The sequence below is a fragment of the Lissotriton helveticus genome, chromosome 5_1 (assembly GCF_964261635.1).
Source record: "Lissotriton helveticus chromosome 5_1, aLisHel1.1, whole genome shotgun sequence".
NCBI classification, from domain to species: domain Eukaryota; kingdom Metazoa; phylum Chordata; class Amphibia; order Caudata; family Salamandridae; genus Lissotriton; species Lissotriton helveticus.
Window position 1 is genome coordinate 899995892 of NC_136065.1, and position 20973 is coordinate 900016864.

Below are 20973 nucleotides of genomic sequence, written 5' to 3' on the forward strand. Positions count from 1 at the left end.
AGCGTTCTAAGGAAGAGGGATATCCTTTGCTAACATGCCCTGTACTGTCATTTATGCATCATTCCAGGGAGAGGACACGTGCATAATTTTTGAAAGTGCATCACATATATGGATCAAGATGTCCAAATGTGGTTTGTTTCTAATATCGCCATACTGGGGCAGACCCGTTAACACTGTTTACCGAGCGTCCTAATGAATAGGGATATCCATTGCCAACATGCCCGGTGACGGCTGACGTGGGTACGTCATGCCATTCACAAACCCTCCCATCACCATGGTTACCGCGCGGCGACGAGCAGAGGCGCATGCGTTCACACATGCGCGCCATCGGACATATATTAGCGGTGCCGGAGTTTTGGTAAGCAAATGTGTTTGGAGCCGTGCCGTTCTGGAAGTTAGTTCTCCTTCGGTGCCGCGCATCCGTCTTCTCAAATATTCAATTTAAAAGGTAAGATCATTAATCCGTCTACGGGCTAGAATTAGTTGTCCTTCCAGAATCACTTGTTATCGGTCAACTCATGACCCTGTATTTTCTTCCATTATAGTGAAAATACATTGATTCCATTTGGTGTTTGGTAACCCCTGTTCCTAACTACCACTGAGTACCAACTAGGTAGGATAACACCTACCAGACCCAGGTGAGCCATATAAAGGTGTCTTTTGGTAACACTGGATGGAGTGACATAATTTTGGAAGTACCTCTAAATATATGCCCCATTCCTTTCAGTTCGGCCTTCATACATTGGTAAGCCGCTAATTTTAACCGTCGGGTGCGCATTTGATCGCTACGTCGACAGGAAAGAAATAAGGAAACTGTGCTTTGATTAATACTAAAATTGTCCAAATGAATGAAAGCACTAATTAGGGCTTCTTTTGTACCAGAACAGATGAATACAGTTCTTACTCTACCTTAAACCCGGCTGGGTTGGCATGAAGGTGAGTGCCATGATTAATATAGGTATGCGAAGTCCTTAGTTATTTTCAGAATCCAATCTCAAAACATCTCCTTTAAATCACGTAGGCTGTTTGCTGTCCCCCCACAGTCCTGATGAAGACCCGTGTGTGACGCCCCATGTGCGCTTGTCCAGGGTTGAAACGTCGACTAATAAGTGGATCTGCTGTATTATTATTCTGTATTAAGTACTGACAATTGCAGTGTACAGTTTTATAATTGAAACAAGCATAGACCACGTCAAATCATTGTTTGTATTTCCCTTTGTATATAATTGTATAGTTTTGTTGGTCACTCTTGCGCCGTAAGCACTGATCACTAAAAGTCACCACTTGCACTGAATGTTCACCTTTTGTAGAGTCTAATTTTTGTACAGCCTATCTTGAAACTCATACATGATATAAGTATTTATTAATGACTACAATTTATAAAATAGTACATAAATACACAGATGGTTTTTGGATTCTGATGTTTATTTTACTTTACAATTCTACATTATTTATGAGAAAGTATAAGAAATATTGTGCACCCGAATGAACCAACTGTTAATAATATTGACTCAGGGCTTCGTAGGCAAATCTTTCTTACTCAGAAATACGATTAAAGTGATGATGCAGCAAGAATTTGGACACTATATAAACCATGGTTAATCTGTTGCAATTTAAAAATGGAAGGAAACCCCGTCCTTTGAAGAAAAAGAATTTGATGCAGCACTTAGATCAAAAAATTATATCTGTATTCAGGTAGCCACCTGTTCAGGCAAATGCAGTTGAGGGATGAGCAAGCAGCTATAATGAATCAACCTACCAGTAAACTGGAACTACACTGTCCTGCAAACAGTTGCCAAAAAGAAGATTCCATTTTTCTGGGCCACCAGACATTGTCCAAATTCAAAGAAGATATAGAAAATCCACTGCAGCCAATTGCCTTTGAATTTCACGCTGACATAAACGGCACCTCTCTACAATGGGCTGAAATTTGTTAGTTTCACATTTTATTGTTTTAATTCACCTTCATCATGAAATGACAAGTGTGTTGAGACCAAGCAATGCTCGCTGACATAGACAAGGCCTATCTTAAGGTGCACGGAGACCCAGTTGCATAATGTCGTTTTACCTCACTCAACAGGTTTAACGCCATCTGGCCAGGTTTTACTCTTCAAGACCATTGAGCACTAATGAATCTGGCATCAAAATACAGTTAGAATAATTTTTCGAAATTAAGCCCTGAATATGGCTCAAACACCTCCGCTCAGGGATTAGGACAGTATGTTTTGCCAATCTGTGCATTAAACTTTTTGCCAGTGCATGAACCCAGTGGATAGTTTGAGAGTCTATGTTCATGCGAGCTTGTCCAGAGATGGAAGTGCCAGGATGTCTATGGCGGTCTTCACTGTCCTCTGGACTAAGGGCCTCATTTATGAAAAGTGCCGCATCGCTGCGTGAAAACAGCAATGCGTAACTTTTCACTGCGCCCTCCTTGCAACACCAATGATGCGTCATATTTACAGTATGACGCATCAAGGTGCAAGGAGTTACAGACACGTCAGTATTTCTGACGTATCCTTATGGCGCAAAAGTGACGCATTGTTGGAGTGTGTCACAAAAGTGACGCAACTCCAGCAATGTGTCCTTTCACATGGGGCAAGCCCCATGTGAAAGGGCCTGCGTCAGTCTTACGTAAGAAATTGACGCTTTTGTGTCCTAGAAGTGGCGCAGTGAAGTCTTATAGATTTCACTGCGTCACTTCTATGACCCTTTCATGCGTCAGAACGCCCCCCCTGCATACATTATACCTGGTGTAGGTATACTGTAGCGCAGGGGTTTACAAAGTGACGCATCTACCTAGATGCGTCACTTTGTAAATATGGTGCAACAAGGCACATTTTTTACGCTGCTCAACGGCGGCGTAAAAGTGACGCACGGCCTCATAAATGAGGCCCTAAGTCATCATGTAATTTCACTATCTCATTTTCTTTCCTGGGGGATTCCTTCTGGGTGTCATTGGTGACTGGGAATTTTTGTCTGAAGAATCTGTTCTGCTGGTAATGTGAGCCTAACAACCTGGTGTCCGCAAAGCCACATTACGATGTAAAGTGAGGCTAGCTATATTTCTGGAATTTGGTTGTTGGAAAGATACTGAGGTTGAATAGGAGATTCATGTCTCCTGAAGACCCGTTGGGTATCCTTTGGACGCTAGATCGGCAAAACATCCAAGAGCAGTGCTTGCTTAAAAGCCTCCTGTGGGCCCTCTAGTGAATGGCCCGGTCTCTAGTATTCAAGGTCAAAAACAGTGGAGGCTTTAATATTTGACGGACTGGACAAAAAGGTCTGTTATTAAAGAATAGCAGATACACTCTTAGGAATCTGTTGATACTGTGGTAGAATTTGCGTCATGTGTACGGTCAGAGCAGCAGACTCATAGGAAATTAGAAAGAACAGAGTAAAGATTAGTATATCCAAGGCAATTGAGTACCTGACACCCTGTTCAGGCCTCGCTATGAGACAGTCAAAGTCTACGATGCAATGAACAAACTAATAACTGGGGATACGGGGGTGTTTGGGTGTGGGTTGTGGGAAGTTTTTACTTTTCAACCTTCATAATGGTCCATTGAAAATTTTGCAACTTCTCTGAAATTGTGAGGTTTTGGCTTTGCCACGTTCACATGAAAATCAAGACTTCTGTGCAAATGGCCTGTGCATAAGATATAATTCACTAAAATAGCTTAAGGCCTTATTTCGAGTGCCCCAATAAAGTGTGATCACTGCACAAACAACATTTTGCATGGGGGGGGGGACACAATTATAAATGGTACAATGTTTATTGGGATAAAACCCAGACACCTGTTCAATTTCAGCAGGTCAAATCTGCAGAATTATAACTAATGACAAATGGCTAGTAAATACTGGAACAGGCAAGCACCAAAATCTGCATGTTTTGCCCCATCTTTTCAGGTTTAACTCGGAATAGATCATTCTTGCTTTTGAAAAATTCTGAACACATTTTTGGGTGCAATAATTATCCCATCTGGCATAATCAGGTCTCCAGTGCTCTTTGCTTGGAATAGGAAAACGTAATCTTGCATTTTGTAGCTTGCCTGGGTTTAAAATTTGTGAAAATAACCTTACTTTTAATTAGAATTATCTCTCAATGGAGAAAAAAGCATTTCTCGTGTGAAGGGAAACAGAAGATTCACAACATTCATGGAGAACATATGTTGGAACTTTATGGTAACTTAAAAAGATCACTGGTCACCAGACACTCTGTCTCCTGTAATGTGGCTGCAGACAGTATGTTCAGTGGGATTTTATCAAATTGCACAGAATTAACCAAGGTATTTTCATATCTTGCTCCTGAATGTTTTTTAAGAATCATTGTGGACCTCCGGCAAGGGGGCTGGTAATTCTCCCCAGCTACAATAAGGATAATGATGAATCCGAAGGAGGTTTGGCGGGTCAATTACAAGTGCGACCCAAAGGGTCTACTTAGAAATTAGGAATTACCAACTTACCAGGAATTTAATTTATTATGATCCTGATCCCTTACTTATTATTCATTCCTCTTGGTATCTCGCTCAGAGACTTTTGGCTTCATTCACAAGGTCCCTGCGCTATCGGAGCTTCGCTTTTTGTGACATTCCGGTGTCGAAGTATCCTGCTCCATATTTACAAGCCAGCGATAGGCCACTAAGCATGGATTAACATGGCCTTGTAAATGTTGTCCCCTCTGACGCAGTTTTTTAGCATTAAACTGACATGCAGTGGGTGTAGCTGTGTGCGTTATCAGCAACACCCATGGCTTTTTGACACTGACCCAGTTTTACAAGGAATCGTAAATCCAAGGCAGCTTAAAAAATGTACACCTTCCCGGGGAGGCGTAAGGATGGCGCAATAGGGAGAAATACTTTTATTTCTCCTAGTTTTTTGCACTTTCTATGTGTGCTGCATTCTGCACCACACTTTGGAGGAGCAAAACGCCATTAATTATTATTTTTGTGCAGGAAGGTGTCCCTTCCTGCAGGACAACACTCATCCTTGCAACACAGGCACCCTCATATCTACATCACTAGGCCCCTCACACGCACCTCACCTATACGGCTTGGGAACAAGATCTCCGACAATGTGCCCGTCAGGCAATGCAGCACCAGCCTTATGAGGAGCAAGCCCCATGATGAAGCATGACACCCAAATGGGTGAGTGAGGGCCCCACTTCCCAAATTGGGAGATACCCATACTCCACTAACGAGTAAGGGTGTTGACCAACCTAGCCTCCTTCTCTTCTTTACCCACCCTACCGGAACTGCATACTCCTTTGGTGTTACCCTTGCGCATGGTGTAAGGGGTGCCTGCATTGGCGCGCAGCTGCTGTGTTTGCGCCGGCGCTGGGGTGCATACAGGAATGTGCCGTATTCTTGGAACTATGATGCATTTCTGCACTGAGACAATGACGCAGCTCGATTCAACAAATTTGCTTGCGGCACCGTGCTGGGCCATTGTCTTGTAAATATGCCCCTTCATCTGTAGGGTGGAATCTCCGGGTGAAAGGATCTTGGGGCTGGTAACTGAAGTTACCGGCCCCACATAATTAATAGACTACTCAGAATGAGGGCATATGTGTGACGTTACCTCCTGACACCAAGCCACTGAACTGGATAGCGCAACTCTCATGCAAATACCTGACTCAAAATGATCTCTCTATGGTGTGGTACCAGAATAAGAATGTCAGAATATTGTCTGACATTAACATTGTATCCTAAATATCATATGCAAAAATATCGCCCCACTGGAGTTAATAATAGAAAGTGTAAACCCAATAAGATGATGTGTTTGGCAATACAATTTAGGACACAATTTTAATATCAGACAATATTTCTGCGGACGAAATTCTGACACATAGCCTTCTTCACAAACTGCTGCTTGCTACTATTACTGCCAGTGGTAAATCAGAGAAAATAGCAAATATTGTATTACCATGAGAGAAATGCAAACTCCAGGAGACTTTAATATCTTGCTCTCTCTCAACTAATCATAAAGCATCAAGCTACACTATACCCCTGTCCATTTTTTCTTATGATATGCTGGGCTGGACTGGAAACCAAAAGCATCCCTGGAAATTGTTGTCATAGCAGCCCTTATGCTGCACAGATCGTACAGGTGCAAGGAGGTTTAGGAGTGTTCTCACCCAAGAATATTTTTGATGGGAACAATAGAGATAAATTAGCATTTTAGAATACATTTTCCTCACATACTGTCCTTTCCCAACTTTCCCTTTCATTCTCTTCTCTCATTCCCTAAGTATTTCTCCTCCTCCTTCCTCTGACCATAAAACCTCTGCTTCCCACTCTCACCACTTTCTTCTGACCCCTTTTTTTTACTATCCTTGTCTCCTTCGCCACTTGTTCTTACACTCTTCTTCCATTTCCCTTTTCTCCACGGCCCCTCTCTCCTTTTCTTTGCTCTCCTCTTCTCATAACCTGTGCAATCCATAAGTGATTTCCATACCATAAAACTGAGCAAATTAAAATAAAAGTAAAATGGAGTGCATAGTCTACACCTGTAAAAAAGTATTTAAAATAAGTTCGTTAGAAATAAAGCAGATGTTACTAAATAGGAAACCCGCAACCAATGCCCCCTCAGTTATATTTTCGTGCTACTCTTTTCAAGCTCTGCATATGAACTCAAACTTCATACATTAATAACATGGTGCCGCTGTTTATTACATGAATCTTTAAGGAAAAAAGTTATTGCTAAAAATTGAACCACTTATTCTGCATTACGTCGTAAAGATTCCTTTTAAAAGAACAATTAGCGAACTGGACTTTATGAGAGTCAGCTCATCTGGCCACTTTAGCTTTACACTTACAGAGGTGGACACAATGGGTGTGTCTTCAGGTGAAAGATTTTGTAGTATAAATCAATCAATCAGATGTCTTGTAAAATGCGACTACTAACCCCTTAGGGTCTCAAGGCACTGGGGGGAGAGGTTAGCCGCTGGTCCGACGGGGCGCTGTGGTTCAGTCGTAGAACCAGATATGTGCAAATAAGAATTATAAATAAATATACGAGCGTCCATGATATACGTCAGGCCAAACATTGACTATGGAGAAATTAGGCAAGTAGGAAAGAACCGGGGAGAAGAAAAGTGAAAGAAGCAAGGAAGGAGAGTGGTGGGGAGAGAGGGGGAATAAAGCAGAAATAGAGGAGAGGAGGAGGAAAGAAAGAAGAAAATAATGTGGTAAGGGGGAAGGAGAATTGGAAAAGGGGGACCCCTATATATAAATAATACACCTGCTATACATAGGGAAAACTAGATAATTTGAGAACGGTCTATAGCCAAGTAGAAGAGCAGGAATTGCTAACCAGTATGTAAACAACCACAATTCTATTTTGTAGTAATGACATCCAACAATATGTAGACTCACCACCCAAAAAGTTATTGAACTATTTAATTTATTATAGAAAAAGTTGATATAGTTATTTTATCTTTTTATAACACTTTTTTGTCTTTTTTCATTTTGTGTATTCATTTCTAATATGACTAGTTTACAATTCATGAACATATACATTTAAAAACACATTACAAGCAAACAGTAAGCATTAGACATGACAGATGATGGAGGCAATGCGGCAGGGTAGTTCACAACGCGCGTTTCGGCCAAATGGCCTTCCTCAGGTGACCGTCTATTGCAAAAGAGCAGAGTATCCAAACCATTCAACGAAAAAGAAAAAGAAAAAGAAGCATGTGAAGGGCTGCCAGGTGTCAACCCGCTTTTTCGCAGATGAGACTAACATACAATGAGATTAAACGTGATGATCGAGGCCATAATGAGATATTATAATAATCGTAGTACCGTAAAGAAAGAAGACGTTATATGTGGCGTGATTGCAGCCACCAGCAATGATAGCGACGACACGGATAGAGATTTCTAATAACTTACAACCATGCTCGATAGGTATCCTGTGAGGTTTAAACAAATTCTATATAAGGGAGTATTTCTACAAAGGCAAACGATTCAAGTGCTGATATGTTGAAATAATCAGGAAGTCTTTTGACCTGGAACTAAGCGGTATGATTAACAGGAAGCCGAGAGTCAGGATTCAAAACATGTTTCATGGTCGATATTCGTAGAAAGAGAGGAAGATCTCCGGGTATGGCTCTCGGTATATGTGGAACATTACGTGGAATCACAGGATGGTGGTTGGCTGGATGCAAACAGTTTACATATTGTTGGATGTCATTACTACAAAATAGAATTGTGGTGGTTTACATACTGGTTAGCAATTCCTGCTCTTCTACTTGGCTATAGACCGTTCTCAAATTAAGGGGGAAGGAGAAGGCAGAGAGGGAGAGAGATAGTGGACTAAGAAGGCAAAACTGGCAGAAAGGGAAAGTGTTAGCGGAAGTCAGGGAACTGAGAAGAGGTGGAAGAAGTGAACACTGAGGCGAACTCAAATATAAAAGAGAACGGCAAAGGAAGAGAGAAAACAGAGAAAGGGGAGTGGACAGAAGAGACGTAGTCGAAGGAGAAGAAGGGGGTCAAGGAAGAACTACAATTGTTGATGAGGTGAAGAGATGAGTGAGATACAGGGTAGAAAAAAGAGAGTGGAAAGAGGAAATGAGTGGAACAGAGAAGTAAAACAAAAAATAGAAAATAAAGGGAAGTCGAGAGAAGGGTTATCAGTGGAGTTAGGGATCACAAAAGTAAAAGTAAAGGGGAAAGACTGCTGAAAGAGCTAGCTCGGATGAGAGTGTAGTGATTGGGTTAGATATGTAGAGAATGTAGTAGGGTGAAGGAAAGTGGCACGAAGCAATAGGGGAGAGGCAGGAAAACAATGCAGTAGATAAGAAAATTGCCCAGATGGTCCAAATTGCCAAGGGTAAGCATATCACAGATTTGGCACAATCCACAGAGAATCAACATAGAAATGGTTCCATGACACCAAGTAGATAACTGAACAAAGAGGACCAGACAAGTAGGAGACCCGTATTTATGAAACCAGGCTACACCATCTGCGAACTCTGACCTCTATGTTCATGTTAATCTTCAGAGGCAACTCTGCATAATCTATACAGGGCCAGACTGGCCTTAACGGGCACCTGGATTTTCTCTGGTGGGTCGCCAAGGGGGTGGGGGAGGGGCCGTTTTGGAACCCAGTGGGGCCGGTTTTGCAGCTTAACTGCAATATCTGCCCCCTGTAACAAAACCAGCTGCAGTATTTTCCACGTTCACCCCAGCCCCTGTGGCGGGTCCAAATCAATTGCCAGGGCCAGTTTGCGTTCCTAGTTCGGCCCTGAATCTAAACCAACAAATGAAATGGCATAAGAATGTACCAAGCATGCACCTCGCATTAACATTCAACAATTCAGCATTTTGAAAAATCTTTGGCAATACCACAGGTTTACTCCACCCGGTGCACGAAGCAATGGGGGAGAGGCAGGAAAGCAATAGGATAGATAAAGAAATAGCCCTGATGGTCCAAATTGCAATGGGTAAGCATATCACAGATTTGGCGCAATCCACGGAGAATCAACATAGAAATGGTTCCATGAAACCAAGGTGATAACTGAACAAAGACGACCAGACAAGTGGGAGACCTCTGTTTATGAAACCAGGCTACACCATCTGAGAATTCTGACCTCTATGTCCAGCTTAATCTTCAGAGGCAACTCTGCATAATCTAAAGAGGGCCGGCCTGGCCGTAGCGTGCACCTGGATTTTCTCCGGTGGGCTGCCAGGGGAGGGGGTTGGGACCCTGCAGGGGCCAGTTTTTCAGCTTAACTGCAATATCGGCCCCCTGTAACAAAAGCAGCTGCAGTGTTTTCCATGCGCACCCCAGCCTCAGTGGCCGGTCCGACTATATTGCCAGGGCCAGTTTGCATTCCTAGTTCAGCCCTGAATCTAAACCCACAAATGCAATGGCATAAGAATGTACCACTTAGATCAAAAGGGAGAGAGAGGACTAGATAAGCTAGGCCGGATCCCCAGGGTTATATGTATTTATATCAATAAAGGCTAGCTAGTTTAGTAGGATATAGGAGACTCAGTTAGGTACGTCAAGGAGCAACACAAAGTGAGGAAAGACGTTGTTTTCCTCATGAAGCCCTCACCCACCGACCTAGTCGGTGGCATGCTTCATCATCGGGCCCACCACAGTGGCACCGAATGTGCCCCGGGTGTGCTTCAACGCCAGGAGACTGCGGAGCTGGTATGTTGCTGAGTGTGCGGTGAAAAAGGGTGAGAAGGTGTAGTTTAAAAGCTATGCAGGAGGTCCCAGCACCCGAGGGTTGCTTATCTTTAATGAACTGGGCCTCTGCTAGCAGATAAAAAGGCAAGGAGACGTATTGGAGTGCTGATTATGACCTCCAGCGTCTAGTGCGGTCTACATGTTTCAGCCAGTGCCTTGTTAATTTGAAGCTGGCTTTCCTCAGGACCATTTACTATGTGAAAGGGTGCAAAATAAACTTAATTTAAGTGTTTGTGTTGTTTTTTCGGCTATGTGTGGCGCTCGCTAAGGCGCTGTAGCTGTTAGAGGGGATTCCCTCAAGCTTGACTACATATAACACATAGGACAGGGACAAGACGTACAAGGTAGAGTCATATCAGTATGATAAATAGTACCACAATGTTGCCGACTTATTAGGTGGTGTAAGACCTATAAACGGCTATGGTGAGCTCATGGCACGTGCATGAGGCTGGTGAGGATTTTAGCAAAAACCGGAGGTGTTTTAGTGGTGGATTAAAAGAGTGTATTTACAAGGTGAGGTACAGGTAAGTATGGTAATAGGTCCTCACTCTGTTTTAACTTGTAAAAAGCTTCATGGGTCGCCTGGCAGAGAAAGAGACCCTGTAGGTATAAAGGTATATTCAACATCTGTCCAACCTGTAGGGAGAGAAAGGTATAGGCTTACCCTGTAGTAGCTGTAGCGGATCTGTTTTACTCACGAGATTTTCGGTCTGGTTCCTCCTTGGACCTATTCGTCCCTCCGCGGCGCCCGGTATGAGGGGAATGGGGCGTCCGGTCTCTTATTTGTACTGCCCAGTTGAATAGTTTCACCTGCGTGTAGTAGAAACAGAGGGAGGGTTGCGCGCTGATAGCCAAGTCATTGGGGGCAGTGCGCGCAAGTGCTATGGAGTAGTGTGCCTTCTCTCGCATGCGCCGGCAATGAGCGCATGCGTTTTGAGCGCGAGCTGATAGACTGTCATTGTGGGCATTGTGCGCATGCGCTACGGAGTGGAGCGCCTTCTCGCGCCTGCGCTGGGGATTAGCACATGCGTGTTGCTTTTAGCGCATGCGCCGGAGAGTGGCGCATGCGTGTGAGTGCCCAGTGAAGTCTAATTGAAGACTAGGGTGTGGGCATTGGTTGGTATTGCACGGCCTGGAACCAGAATGTAATGGCCTGGCTGGGTGGTCAGGGGGGAAAGGGATTAAAAGAGATTAAAAGTGATGGTGACTGGTGGACCACAGTATGGGTCGGGGGCCCGTCAGGATGGAGAGGAAGACGGGTGGACACGCTCATACTAGGGTACCCTGGCACTTATATCACTGAATAGTGGACTGCTACGCACATGATGCAGGGGTTACACAGCTAGGGAATTCCAAGGTATGGAATAGTTGAGGCCATTGGTATGTGTGGATAAACGGTATATCCATCGTTGTTCCTTTTGAAGGAGGAGTCTTTCGTTGGTGGTATTGTCAAATTTTTCTATGACAGTCCAGGAGAAATCATTGGGGGTGTGGTTGTGGGTAAGAAAGTGGTCTGTAAGCTTGCTGATGCTTTTACCACATCTTATCGTGCTCCTGTGTTCCGTCATTCTTGTTCGGGCTTTCCTGGTGGTCATGCCAATGTATCTTAGGCCACATCGGCAGGTTATCAGGTACACCAAGTTTGTAGAGTTGCAGTTTGTGAACTGTCGTTGTGTCCAGACCTTCCCTGGTTCTAGGTCCAGGGTTTTGGAGGGGGACGTCAGGTGGCACACACTGCAATTGTTGCAGGGTTGGTGGCCTGTGACTTTGGGTAGTCCCCAAATGTTGACTAAGGTGTTGTCACTGGCATTATTCTTGGGCAGCGGTCTGGTTTTGACTAGTTGGTCTTTGAGATTGGTTGCTCTTTTGTAGGCAAAGCGCGGTTTTTCCCATTTCCTGGTGACAGAATTGATGATTTTCCAGTTTCGTTGTATGATGTTGGCTACCTGGTTGCTCGCCGTGTTGTAGGTGGTTACGCAAGTTAGAGGCGGTTCTTCCTGTTGTTTTACAATGGTTTCCAAAAGTGCTTCTCTGTTCTGATTTCTTGCCCTTTTGCAGGTTTTGTTTATTATCCTAGGCGGATAGCCGCGTTCTTTTAGTTTGTCTGTTAAGTCGTTTGCTTGCGACTTGTAATCCTGGATGTTACTGCAGTTGCGTCTAATGCGTAGGAATTGTCCGTAAGGTAAATTTTCCCTTAGGTGTCTGGGATGGAAGCTGTCAAACCTTAATAAGGAGTTCCTTGCTGTGGGTTTGTAGAAGGTGGTTGTCACGAGGCCTCCGTTTTGTGGTTTGATGTTCAGGTCAAGGAAGGCTAGTTCAGTGGAGCTGCTAGTACTGGTGAAACGTAAGAAGGGATCTTGATTGTTGATCCAGAGCATGAAGTTATCCAATTGTTCTTGGTTGCCTTCCCATATCAGGAGGACGTCGTCGATATAGCGTCGCCACATTTTTATGTTGGCCAAGGACGGATTGGTGGATTGTTGTATGTAGGTGGTCTCAAAATGTGCCACATACAGTCCAGCCACGCTGGGGGCAAAAACGCTGCCCATGGAAGTTCCATTGGTCTGCAGGTAGTAGGTGCCTTCGTATTCAAAGTAGTTCTCTTTGAGGGCCAGCGTCGCGCAGTCTAAGATAAAGCTGCGGGGGGTGTTGTATTCCCAGGGGTTTGCCATGAGGACATCATGCAGTACCTTCAGTGTTGCATCCTGTGGCAAGCTGGTGTAAAGGCTCTCAATGTCTAATCCTACTAGTAGTTCAGAGCTGGGGTTGAAGGTGATGTCTTGGATTACATTTAGGAGGTGTTTGGTGTCCTTGATGTAGGAAGGAGCTTTTTGAACCAAAGGGTTGAGAAAGAAGTCACAAAACCGTGATAAGGGTTCAGGTAGTGACTTGATTCCAGATACGATGGGTCTACCAGGTGGAGGGGTGATGCCCTTATGTATTTTGGGGACTATGTAGAAATACAGAGTTTTTGTATCTCTCGGGCACAGGTAGTCTGCCTCTTGTTTGGAGATGTTCTCATTGTCTTTAGCATTTGTGACCAGAAGGTTAATGGTCTTCTGTAGTTGTTCAGTTGGGTCCCTGTTGAGGCGTTTGTAATTTCTGTCATAAAACCTGCAGACAAGGGTGGTGGCATAGTTCTTTTGAACAAAAGTGACTATGACCAGGAATGCAAGAGACTCCTCGGTGACACCAGAAATGACAAACGCCTCAACAGGGACCCAACTGAACAACTACAGAAGACCATTAACCTTCTGGTCACAAATGCTAAAGACAATGAGAACATCTCCAAACAAGAGGCAGACTACCTGTGCCCGAGAGATACAAAAACTCTGTATTTCTACTTAGTCCCCAAAATACATAAGGGCATCACCCCTCCACCTGGTAGACCCATCGTATCTGGAATCAAGTCACTACTTGAACCCTTATCACGGTTTTGTGACTTCCTTCTCAACCCTTTGGTTCAAAAAGCTCCTTCCTACATCAAGGACACCAAACACCTCCTAAATGTAATCCAAGACATCACCTTCAACCCCAGCTCTGAACTACTAGTAGGATTAGACATTGAGAGCCTTTACACCAGCTTGCCACAGGATGCAACACTGAAGGTACTGCATGATGTCCTCATGGCAAACCCCTGGGAATACAACACCCCCCGCAGCTTTATCTTAGACTGCGCGACGCTGGCCCTCAAAGAGAACTACTTTGAATACGAAGGCACCTACTACCTGCAGACCAATGGAACTTCCATGGGCAGCGTTTTTGCCCCCAGCGTGGCAGGACTGTATGTGGCACATTTTGAGACCACCTACATACAACAATCCACCAATCCGTCCTTGGCCAACATAAAAATGTGGCGACGCTATATCGACGACGTCCTCCTGATATGGGAAGGCAACCAAGAACAATTGGATAACTTCATGCTCTGGATCAACAATCAAGATCCCTTCTTACGTTTCACCAGTACTAGCAGCTCCACTGAACTAGCCTTCCTTGACCTGAACATCAAACCACAAAACGGAGGCCACGTGACAACCACCTTCTACAAACCCACAGCAAGGAACTCCCTATTAAGGTTTGACAGCTTCCATCCCAGACACCTAAGGGAAAATTTACCTTACGGACAATTCCTACGCATTAGACGCAACTGCAGTAACATCCAGGATTACAAGTCGCAAGCAAACCACTTAACAGACAAACTAAAAGAACGCGGCTATCCGCCTAGGATAATAAACAAAACCTGCAAAAGGGCAAGAAATCAGAACAGAGAAGCACTTTTGGAAACCATTGTAAAACAACAGGAAGAACCGCCTCTAATTGCGTAACCACCTACAACACGGCGAGCAACCAGGTAGCCAACATCATACAACGAAACTGGAAAATCATCAATTCTGTCACCAGGAAATGGGAAAAACCGCGCTTTGCCTACAAAAGAGCAACCAATCTCAAAGACCAACTAGTCAAAACCAGACCGCTGCCCAAGAATAATGCCAGTGACAACACCTTAGTCAACATTTGGGGACTACCCAAAGTCACAGGCCACCAACCCTGCAACAATTGCAGCGTGTGCCACCTGACGTCCCCCTCGAAAACCCTGGACCTAGAACCAGGGAAGGTCTGGACACAACGACAGTTCACAAACTGCAACTCTACAAACTTGGTGTACCTGATAACCTGCCGATGTGGCCTAAGATACATTGGCATGACCACCAGGAAAGTCCGAACAAGAATGACGGAACACAGGAGCACGATAAGATGTGGTAAAAGCATCAGCAAGCTTACAGACCACTTTCTTACCCACAACCACACCCCCAATGATTTCTCCTGGACTGTCATAGAAAAATTTGACAATACCACCAACGAAAGACTCCTCCTTCAAAAGGAACAACGATGGATATACCGTTTATCCACACATACCAATGGCCTCAACTATGCCATACCTTGGAATTCCCTAGCTGTGTAACCCCTGCATCATGTGCGTAGCAGTCCACTATTCAGTGATATAAGTGCCAGGGTACCCTAGTATGAGCGTGTCCACCCGTCTTCCTCTCCATCCTGACGGGCCCCCGACCCATACTGTGGTCCACCAGTCACCATCACTTTTAATCTCTTTTAATCCCTTTCCCCCCTGACCACCCAGCAAGGCCATTACATTCTGGTTCCAGGCCGTGCAATACCAACCAATGCCCACACCCTAGTCTTCAATTAGACTTCACTGGGCACTCACACGCATGCGCCACTCTCCGGCGCATGCGCTAAAAGCAACACGCATGTGCTAATCCCCAGCGCAGGCGCGAGAAGGCGCTCCACTCCGTAGCGCATGCGCACAATGCCCACAATGACAGTCTATCAGCTCGCGCTCAAAACGCATGCGCTCATTGCCGGCGCATGCGAGAGAAGGCGCACTACTCCATAGCGCTTGCGTGCACTGCCCCCAATGACTTGGCTATCAGCGCGCACCCCTCCCTCTGTTTCTACTACACGCAGGTGAAACTATTCAACTGGGCAGTACAAATAAGAGACCGGACGCCCCATTCCCCTCATACCGGGCGCCGCGGAAGGACGAATAGGTCCAAGGAGGAACCAGACCGAAAATCTCGTGAGTAAAACAGAACCGCTACAGCTACTACAGGGTAAGCCTATACCTTTCTCTCCCTACAGGTTGGACAGATGTTGAATATACCTTTATACCTACAGGGTCTCTTTCTCTGCCAGGCGACCCATGAAGCTATTTACAAGTTAAAACAGAGTGAGGACCTATTACCATACTTACCTGTACCTCACCTTGTAAATACGCTCTTTTAGTCCAGCACTAAAACACCTCCGGTTTTTGCTAAAATCCTCACCAGCCTCATGCACGTGCCATGAGCTCACCATAGCCGTTTATAGGTCGTACACCACCTAATAAGTCGGCAACATTGTGGTACTATTTACCATACTGATATGACTCTACCTTGTACGTCTTGTCCCTGTCCTAAGTGTTATAGGTAGTCAAGCTTGAGGGAATCCCCTCTAACAGCTACAGCGCCTTAGCGAGCGCCACACATAGCCGAAAAAACAACACAAACACTTAAATTAAGTTTATTTTGCACCCTTTCACATAGTAAATGGTCCTGAGGAAAGCCAGCTTCAAATTAACAAGGCACTGGCTGAAACATGTAGACCGCACTAGACGCTGGAGGTCATAATCAGCACTCCAATACGTCTCCTTGCCTTTTTATCTGCTAGCAGAGGCCCAGTTCATTAAAGATAAGCAACCCTCGGGTGCTGGGACCTCCTGCATAGCTTTTAAACTACACCTTCTCACCCTTTTTCACCGCACACTCAGCAACATACCAGCTCCGCAGTCTCCTGGCGTTGAAGCACACCCGGGGCACATTCGGTGCCACTGTGGTGGGCCCGATGATGAAGCATGCCACCGACTAGGTCGGTGGGTGAGGGCTTCATGAGGAAAACAACGTCTTTCCTCACTTTGTGTTGCTCCTTGACGTACCTAACTGAGTCTCCTATATCCTACTAAACTAGCTAGCCTTTATTGATATAAATACATAAGAATGTACCAAGCATGCACCTCGCATTAACATTCACCAATTTAGCATTTTGGAAAATTTGTGGCAACACCACAGGTTTACCCCACCCGGTAGTCATACAATTAGTGCAATGATACGTACATGGGAAGAACAAGGGTTGTTTGATTATTTCTTTTTTTGCAGTTATGTATAGTGAAAACTCAACCCAAGGGCATTGGAGCACTTTACAATAAGGATCAGATTATATTATACAAAGTCATTTTCTTTTCCGATGGGTGAGATTAGGTGATTTGCCTAGAATCTGAGGATCTTGAGCTCATGCCGGAACTCGAACCTGGGGCCATATTATCTTAAAAGGGGGATACATTATCGCCGCTTTTATTGGCAGGAAGCTGCCTCTAAAGCCGCGATAATGGGCTTGATAATATGCCCTTGTGAATTCCCATAGAAGCCAAGGTTAACACCAGAACCTGGTCTTCTATGGAAATTCACAAGGGCATATTATCAAGCCCATTATCGCCACTTTAGTGGCAGTTTCCTGCCAATAAAAGCGGCAATAATGTATCGTCCTCTCTTGATAATATGGCCCTCGTTCCTCAGTTCCAAAGTAGTCAGCTCTGGCCGTTAGACCACATTTCCTCCTGATGGCGATATCAAGTACGGCTTTTCGACACTGAGATGTAGTATTTCCTCATTTATAATACAGAAATAGCACAGATAGTTTACATTGAAAAAATATTAAATATGTATGTTTAACAGCGGCATATCCACTTTACATCCTACTCTAGAGATGGCACTAAGTGGGACAAGCAGAAGAAATACTTGCCTCTCTTCTATGTTTCATTTATATCTCGAATCGTTTGCATATGGTTGCTAATTAAAGGTTTAAAAAAAATTGTGTCTCGAGCTGATGGGATAATGCTGCAGTCAGCTTCCTTCCTGGAGACTCATTTATCATGGGGTTAACCATTATGGCACCGTTGACAATATCCATCTGTTATCCATCGCCAGCTTGTTCGGAGGGACCACTACAGACTCCATTAGGAGGCTGATGTGATGTCACATCCTGCAGATGCAGTGTTACTGGGAAGGAAATCTGGCTTAGTGCATCAGCGTCAGAAATAGCAATATATATGGAGAGATATAACAGCCGGTCTCTAAGGAACAATTTTAAGAGTGAGGGTGCTTCCAGTAATGTTACGTCAGTGAAATCATAGTGATGATGAAAAATCCAAGTGTAAGAACAAGTATAGCAAAGAGGCCTCCCTATTCAGCAGAGTGGGGGGTTAGGAGTGTGTGTCTAGTGGTGCTTTTTTTTAACAAATTGTTCCAAATATGATAAAAGCATGATGTGCTAGGATATTGCCACTTATTGAAAGCACATTTTACATTGAAATGCCTCCTGGAAATTTTCATTAAAATAGCATCAGACACGCAGCGTTACTGCTAAACCTATGTGACGCACAAAGGATAGCATATGAAAATCAAATTACTGCACTTACTTATCATTTTTTGCATCCCACTAGTAAAGCTTTTAGATTTATTTTGACCCAACTAAAGACTGTTGCCATCAGACTTTAGCATTATAAAAATGTACCTCATTTGCACATTCTTGCTCCTATGCTTTAAAATATTTTTTCTTCATTAACAAATAGTTAAATATTTTTGTGTGTAAGAAAACAGTTGACAACTTGTAGCCTTTCCTTTCCTCACCCCAGCAAATTTGTTACTTTGCTCACATTACAAAACTGCTTTACTTTATAGTCAATGAAAGTATACACCAATCTCCATGTTAAATAAGCAGTAGTATGTCAGAAGACATGTCCTGACACTCGACCTCAGCTTTAAAATAATAGCAAATGGACAAGTTAACACAGACTGCAAAACCCTCATCACTTTCTAAACTCCCGCAGGGTTTTATTCGGGGTGCTGAAGCACCGCCTTCCCCCTTACCCGCTCCGGCAGCAGTGTTGACCTGCCTTGAAGGACTCGCAGCAGATCGAGAGCAGCCTGCGAACAAGGCCCTTTGGCCATATCACTTTGATGTTGGATGGTGCAGTGTCCTGCTTGAAACTTTCTAGTGTTTAGAAGTGTGATGTGAAAGCACTTTATACACACCCATCACTGGTGTCTCTGGTCAGGTGACCCTGCTGATAAAAGGGGCCGGGCGCACGTGCCCTGGGCCAATTTCCAGTACCATACCATTGTGTGCATGTGCATTATTTCTAAGTATGTGGGTCTAGAGCCCACCGCTTTACAATGGTGACGAGCGGGCAGACGTTTTACAGTTTGTCATGGGTGGAAGTGTAGCCTGTGCCTAAGAAGTGCCCGCACCTGCTGCCAGCGTGACGGCTACCCTGTGAGCCACACAAGAGTGACATTGAGCCTCCCTGCCTGGCAGTCGCCTGCCTGTCGTGACCCCTGTAAGCAGGAGGAGACTGGAAGCCATATCCATTGACTCACCGGGCATAAGGTAAGCCCCATGGGTAGGACGTGTCGCAGCTAATACGGTGTCTGAGGTGCCTGCACACAGCCGCCTGGCACAGTGACAAAATGCTTCCCCGCAGGTGAGGGAGCGAGGACAGACTGCAGCATCCAGCATTAGTGACCAGCTCCCCCGCGGTGATTAGGACAGTGGCCACATAGTAAGGCTGGCCCACAGCATTGGGAAGGCTGCCATGACCTATACCTAAAGAGGCACCACTTACTGGGACGACATGTGTGTGGTGACCCCATCCGGGGTTGAGGCTGGTGGAGGACAAGCTGCCTAGCCGCTCGGGGTGACACCCACCTGCAATGTGTGTGTGGGTGGGAAGGCTGCCACCTGCCAGCAAGGGAGAGGACCAAGGCTGCACTGAGAGAGAGAGGGGCGCCTCGTGCTGGCAGGCCCAGCGCCTGTGGTGCCGCTGTATGTGCTGCTCCCAACACCATGTTTGGAGACTGTCATGGGCACAAGAGCTCCTGTGCCAGTGCTGGAAAACCCGAGGATGGCATCTCTAGCCGGGGGTAGCACACCGCATCTAAGAAGTGGTTGTGGCCTTGTGGAACAAAAGAGGCAGCACCACCCAGTGACTGAATCGAATGTGGCGGCCCGACTGGGTGAATCTTTTGTAAAACACAAGCCACACTTTGCACAAAGTAAAGGCCATGCACTGGTGTCTCCAGTGCCCACAGCACCACTCTGAAGTCACCGCTGCCCACAGTTGGGTCCTCCCTCATATGTAACATACTGCCGAAGCCCTTCATTGGCATGAGGAGCACCACACCCAGTAAGTGACTCAGCCACCCGGCATGAGCAGACAGCCTGCAGTGCACCCAGTGATCTCATCCTGATGCACACAGCTGTGGTGGTGGCCTCCCTCCTCGTGCCCTGGATGCAACAGTTAGGCACACTGCAAAAATACAGGCCTAAAGAGCAGAGTGAGCCTCCCCTCCACATGGCCGCCTACTGTCACTGCATGACTGAAGAGACTTGTGGGAAGAGACATACTGGCCATCCTCTGCCTGCAGCAGAGTAAGGAGAGAGAGACTGTCCAAAAGAGTGTCAACGCCCACAAGTGGGCTGTCCATCGTTTTGAGGAAGAGACTCAACCGTTGCATTGAGACAGCCCCAAGAAGCTCAAAGCTGCCTAGCTAAGGAAGATACCAAGAGCAGCCAAAAGCAAAGCCCCAAGGCAGCAAGCCCACAAAAGGCGCAAGGAGAACATGCATGATGTACAAGTGCCCCCAGTGGTTGTCTGACACCACTCCAAGTGAGAAACTTGCACCACATGCCACCAGTGGTGAAGTGCCACCATCGCAAGCCAGGAAAATCAAGCTTGCTGGATAAAGAGCACGAAGTCAGAGATGGCCAAAGCCTGCACCTGGAAACACGCTAAAGCAGCAGGAGCCTGGGAAAGAGAGACCTCTCAGAAAAAAAGAAACAACGATGAACAGAAGAGGCTGCGCCAGCCGGCCACCCGCTGCACAGAATGACCATTGTTGGCCCAGCATTGAGCATGTCACACAAAGTTACTGACCCTGTCAAACATGCATGAACGGGGGCAAGAGCAAGTGCCACAATGGTGCAGACTTGACGGGCAAGCGCTATGCAACCTGTATCATCATGCACCGGATGTTGTGCCTCATTTCCAGGAAGGTATAGAATTGCATCTCCTAACTGTTTGTGATCGGAATTGCCTGGTACAATCCATCTCAATGTGCACCGGTCATTTTGTGTCCTTTCCAGCGAGGTGAGGAATTTGCA

At 45.4% G+C, this 20973-nt stretch overlaps 1 protein-coding gene across 1 annotated transcript in view; it reads right to left on the reverse strand.

The window, feature by feature from the left end:
- SH2D4B (SH2 domain containing 4B) overlaps positions 1-20973 on the reverse strand; it is a 1011831-nt gene that overhangs the window by 804774 nt on the left and 186084 nt on the right. Inside the window, exon 4 of the mRNA XM_078643357.1 lies at positions 2079-2092. Within this exon, the coding sequence (XP_078499483.1) occupies positions 2079-2092 (14 nt within the window). The remainder of the gene's footprint in view (positions 1-2078; positions 2093-20973) is intronic.